Raw genomic sequence first — 5,434 nt, forward strand, 5'->3', positions numbered from 1 at the left:
GCACGCACAGATAATATCTTTTGCAGTTTTGGAGACGTCAGAGTTTTGTCTTTCCAAGGCTGTCAATTCCATGCATAGTCGAGCATCTTTTCATCACAAAATATCGCGCTTAAAACGGGCACGTCTTTTTATCCAATAATGACATAGCGCACCCATAGGTTGAAGAGGTTAAAGGGGCAGTGGAGTTAAAAATGGGATTTCCTTTATTTTTTAAAGGATATTTCCACACTGAGGTCGAAATCACTATCTGAAATTGTGAACATGATAATGCCCTTTTTGTGTAAGTGTTTCCTAACGCCCACATGATCAACATTTCAATGACCAAAGGTTCAGGGAAAAAATTAAATATATATATATATATATATACATATATACATATATATTCATTAAATAAACACACAGGTATTAGGGATGATTTAAACATACATTTAAAAGACTTCATGTGGCTTTATGTTCTGGGTCCATACATACAGGACATGTTAAGAGGTCAAAAATGCTAGAATGAAGAGCGAAACCGTAATGAGGAGTCCACTTTCTCTCTTTTTAAGTTATGGGCCGAATATCCCCTTCTCTTCCTAAATATGAAAAGATGTTAACACCTGCTAAATCTTGATTTGTCTAAATAACACAGGAAATACTGCTCCTTTTATCCTACATGCCCCATTCAGCCCATTCAATTGTTTCACGAGAGATTACTCATAACGTAGTCTCGCATAGCCACACCTCCAAACCACGTTGTTGTCACTTATAGTGGGTCTCTATTTTCATTATTTGAAATTGAATATTATTTTGCACATACAGATGTAGGATCTTAATTTGAGCCAGTTTGCTACAGCAGGAACATAATTATGCAGCCACAGAATGTGAATTATTATGTGCATTATAGTTAAGGGACATTTTTGTAAGGGTTGATACAATTTTTGTTAGGGGAAATCAAGTCTGAAATTTCAAAGAGGAAATGACAAACTTTTTAATCTTTTTAAAAACTCAAATACACTACGTTTGCATTTCCTGCTCTTCAGGAAAATTCTCAGCAACAAAAGAGTGATCAAATTAAGATCCTACATCTGTATGCATCCAGTTACTATGCTGTCTGGAATAATATGGCACAGTTCATGTCCTCTAACATTTCCCTCTGTCTTTTTCTTTGTTTCTCTGTAGGTGTGGTGCAGGAAAGCCAAACAGCAGTTCCAAACAGCAGCAGAGACAGAGCTGATAGAGTGGGGGGAGGGGGACCATGAGGAGGAGTTCTCCCCCAGTGGAGCCGGTGCCAGTCCCAGAGTCCTCAACCCCCTGAGGCTGTTCGCTAGGGGGGTCCCTGGAGCCCCCGGGGCCGCCGGGACCCCCAGCCTTAAACACAACCCCATCAGGGACATGACATACCTAGAGAGCATGGAGGACTTCTGGGATTGGTTATCCAACCAGACAGATGTTCAGGCCAGCCAGGTCAGAACCAAGCGACGACCCATCATCAAGACAGGCAAGTTTAAGAAGATGTTTGGCTGGGGAGACTTCCATTCCAACATTAAGACTGTCAAACTCAACCTGCTGATCACCGGGAAGATTGTGGACCACGGTAACGGAACGTTCAGCGTTTACTTCCGCCATAACTCCACTGGCCTGGGGAACGTGTCGGTGAGTCTGGTCCCGCCGTCTAAAGTGGTGGATTTTGAGATGGCTCAGCAGTCCACACTGGAGACAAAAGACTCTAAAGCTTTCAACTGTCGTATCGAGTATGAGAAGACGGACCGCAACAAGAAGACGGCTCTGTGCAGCTTCGACTCCTCCAAGGTGTGTTACCAGGAACAGACACAGAGCCACGTCTCCTGGCTCTGCTCTAAGCCCTTTAAAGTCATCTGCATCTACATCGCCTTCTATAGTGTGGACTACAAACTGGTGCAGAAGGTCTGCCCGGACTACAACTACCATAGTGACACTCCCTACTCCTCCACTGGCTGAAGGTCTGCCGGACTACAACTACCATAAGAACACTCTCTACTCTTTCACTGGCTGAAGGTCTGCCGGACTACAACTACCATAAGGACACTCCCTACTCCTTCACTGGCTGAAGGTCTGCCCGGACTACAACTACCATAATGACACTCCCTACTCCTCTACTGGCTGAAGGTCTGCGAGACTACAACTACCATAATGACACTCCCTACTCCTCCACTGGCTGAAGGTCTGCCGGACTACAACTACCATAATGACACTCCCTACTCCTCCACTGGCTGAAGGTCTGCCGGACTACAACTACCATAATGACACTCCCTACTCCTCCACTGGCTGAAGGTCTGCCGGACTACAACTACCATAAGGACACTCTCTACTCTTTCACTGGCTGAAGGTCTGCCGGACTACAACTATCATAAGGACACTCCCTACTCCTCCACTGGCTGAAGGTCTGCCCGGACTACAACTACCATAATGACACTCCCTACTCCTCTACTGGCTGAAGGTCTGCGAGACTACAACTACCATAATGACACTCCCTACTCCTCCACTTGCTGAAGGTCTCCCGGACTACAACTACCATAATGACACTCTCTACTCTTTCACTGGCTGAAGGTCTGCCGGACTACAACTACCATAAGGACACTCCCTACTCCTCTACTGGCTGAAGGTCTGCGAGACTACAACTACCATAATGACACTCCCTACTCCTCCACTGGCTGAAGGTCTGCCGGACTACAACTACCATAATGACACTCCCTACTCCTCCACTGGCTGAAGGTCTGCCGGACTACAACTACCATAATGACACTCCCTACTCCTCCACTGGCTGAAGGTCTGCCCTGGTCTACAACTACCATAATGACACTCCCTACTCCTCCACTTGCTGAAGGTCTGCCGGACTACAACTACCATAATGACACTCTACTCTTTCACTGGCTGAAGGTCTGCCGGACTACAACTACCATAAGGACACTCCCTACTCCTCTACTGGCTGAAGGTCTGCGAGACTACAACTACCATAATGACACTCCCTACTCCTCCACTGGCTGAAGGTCTGCCGGACTACAACTACCATAATGACACTCCCTACTCCTCCACTGGCTGAAGGTCTGCCGGACTACAAACTGGTGCAGAAGGTCTGCCCGGACTACAACTACCATAGTGACACTCCCTACTCCTCCACTGGCTGAAGGTCTGCCGGACTACAACTACCATAAAGACACTCTCTACTCTTTCACTGGCTGAAGGTCTGCCGGACTACAACTACCATAAGGACACTCCCTACTCCTCCACTGGCTGAAGGTCTGCCCGGACTACAACTACCATAATGACACTCCCTACTCATCTACTGGCTGAAGGTCTGCGAGACTACAACTACCATAATGACCCTCCCTACTCCTCCACTGGCTGAAGGTCTGCCGGACTACAACTACCATAATGACACTCCCTACTCCTCCACTGGCTGAAGGTCTGCCCGGACTACAACTACCATAATGACACTCCCTACTCCTCTACTGGCTGAAGGTCTGCCGGACTACAACTACCATAATGACACTCCCTACTCCTCCACTGGCTGAAGGTCTGCCCTGGTCTACAACTACCATAATGACACTCTCTACTCTTCCACTGGCTGAAGGTCTGCGAGACTACAGCTACCATAATGACACTCCTTACTCTTCCACTGGCTGAAGGTCTGCCCTGGTCTACAGCTACCATAATGACACTCCCTACTCCTCTACTGGCTGAAGGTCTGCCGGACTACAACTACCATAAGGACACTCCCTACTCCTCCACTGGCTGAAGGTCTGCCCTGGTCTACAACTACCATAAGGACACTCTCTACTCTTTCACTGGCTGAAGGTCTGCCGGACTACAACTACCATAAGGACACTCCCTACTCCTCCACTGGCTGAAGGTCTGCCCGGACTACAACTACCATAATGACACTCCCTACTCCTCTACTGGCTGAAGGTCTGCGAGACTACAACTACCATAATGACACCCCCTACTCCTCCACTGGCTGAAGGTCTGCCGGACTACAACTACCATAATGACACTCCCTACTCCTCCACTGGCTGAAGGCCTGCCGGACTACAACTACCATAATGACACTCCCTACTCCTCCAATGGCTGAAGGTCTGCCGGACTACAACTACCATAAGGACACTCTCTACTCTTTCACTGGCTGAAGGTCTGCCGGACTACAACTATCATAAGGACACTCCCTACTCCTCCACTGGCTGAAGGTCTGCCCGGACTACAACTACCATAATGACACTCCCTACTCCTCTACTGGCTGAAGGTCTGCGAGACTACAACTACCATAATGACACTCCCTACTCCTCCACTTGCTGAAGGTCTGCCGGACTACAACTACCATAATGACACTCTCTACTCTTTCACTGGCTGAAGGTCTGCCGGACTACAACTACCATAAGGACACTCCCTACTCCTCTACTGGCTGAAGGTCTGCCTACAACTACCATAATGACATTCCCTACTCCTCCACTGGCTGAAGGTCTGCCGGACTACAACTACCATAATGACACTCCCTACTCCTCCACTGGCTGAAGGTCTGCCGGACTACAACTACCATAATGACACTCCCTACTCCTCCACTGGCTGAAGCTCTGCCCTGGTCTACAACTACCATAATGACACTCCCTACTCTTCCACTGGCTGAAGGTCTGCCCTGGTCTACAGCTACCATAATGACACCCCTACTCCTCTACTGGCTGAAGGTCTGCCCTGGTCTACAACTACCATAATGACACTCCCTACTGCTCCACTGGCTGAAGGTTTGCCGGACTACAACTACCATAATGACACTCCCTACTCCTCCACTGGCTGAAGGTCTGCCAGACTACAACTACCATAGTGACACTCCCTACTCCTCCACTGGCTGAAGGTCTGCCGGACTACAACTACCATAGTGACACTCCCTACTCCTCCACTGGCTGAAGGTCTGCCAGACTACAACTACCATAATGACACTCCCTACTCCTCCACTGGCTGAAGGTCTGCCAGACTACAACTACCATAATGACACTCCCTACTCCTCCACTGGCTGAAGGTCTGCCCTGGTCTACAACTACCATAATGACACTCTCTACTCTTCCACTGGCTGAAGGTCTGCCGGACTACAACTACCATAATGACACTCCCTACTCCTCCACTGGCTGAAGGTCTGCCGGACTACAACTACCATAATGACACTCCCTACTCCTCCACTGGCTGAAGGTCTGCCGGACTACAACTACCATAATGACGCTCCCTACTCCTCCACTGGCTGAAGGTCTGCCGGACTACAACTACCATAATGACACTCTACTCTTTCACTGGCTGAAGGTCTGCCGGACTACAACTACCATAAGGACACTCCCTACTCCTCCACTGGCTGAAGGTCTGCCCGGACTACAACTACCATAATGACACTCCCTACTCCTCTACTGGCTGAAGGTCTGCGAGACTACAACTA

General features: G+C 48.5%; 1 protein-coding gene across 1 annotated transcript; it reads left to right on the forward strand.

Annotated features, from left to right (window-relative positions):
* Positions 1–501: 501 nt before the first annotated feature.
* LOC123993569 (neurexophilin-2-like) lies at positions 502–1,963 on the forward strand. The gene is made up of 2 exons (XM_046295916.1): positions 502–516; positions 1,162–1,963. The coding sequence occupies exons 1-2, from the start codon at positions 502–504 to the stop codon at positions 1,957–1,959; spliced, it is 813 nt and encodes a 270-aa protein (XP_046151872.1). The 3' UTR covers positions 1,960–1,963.
* The last annotated feature ends 3,471 nt before the right edge of the window (positions 1,964–5,434 follow it).

Source organism: Oncorhynchus gorbuscha, linkage group LG01, assembly GCF_021184085.1.
Source record: "Oncorhynchus gorbuscha isolate QuinsamMale2020 ecotype Even-year linkage group LG01, OgorEven_v1.0, whole genome shotgun sequence".
Classification (NCBI taxonomy): domain Eukaryota; kingdom Metazoa; phylum Chordata; class Actinopteri; order Salmoniformes; family Salmonidae; genus Oncorhynchus; species Oncorhynchus gorbuscha.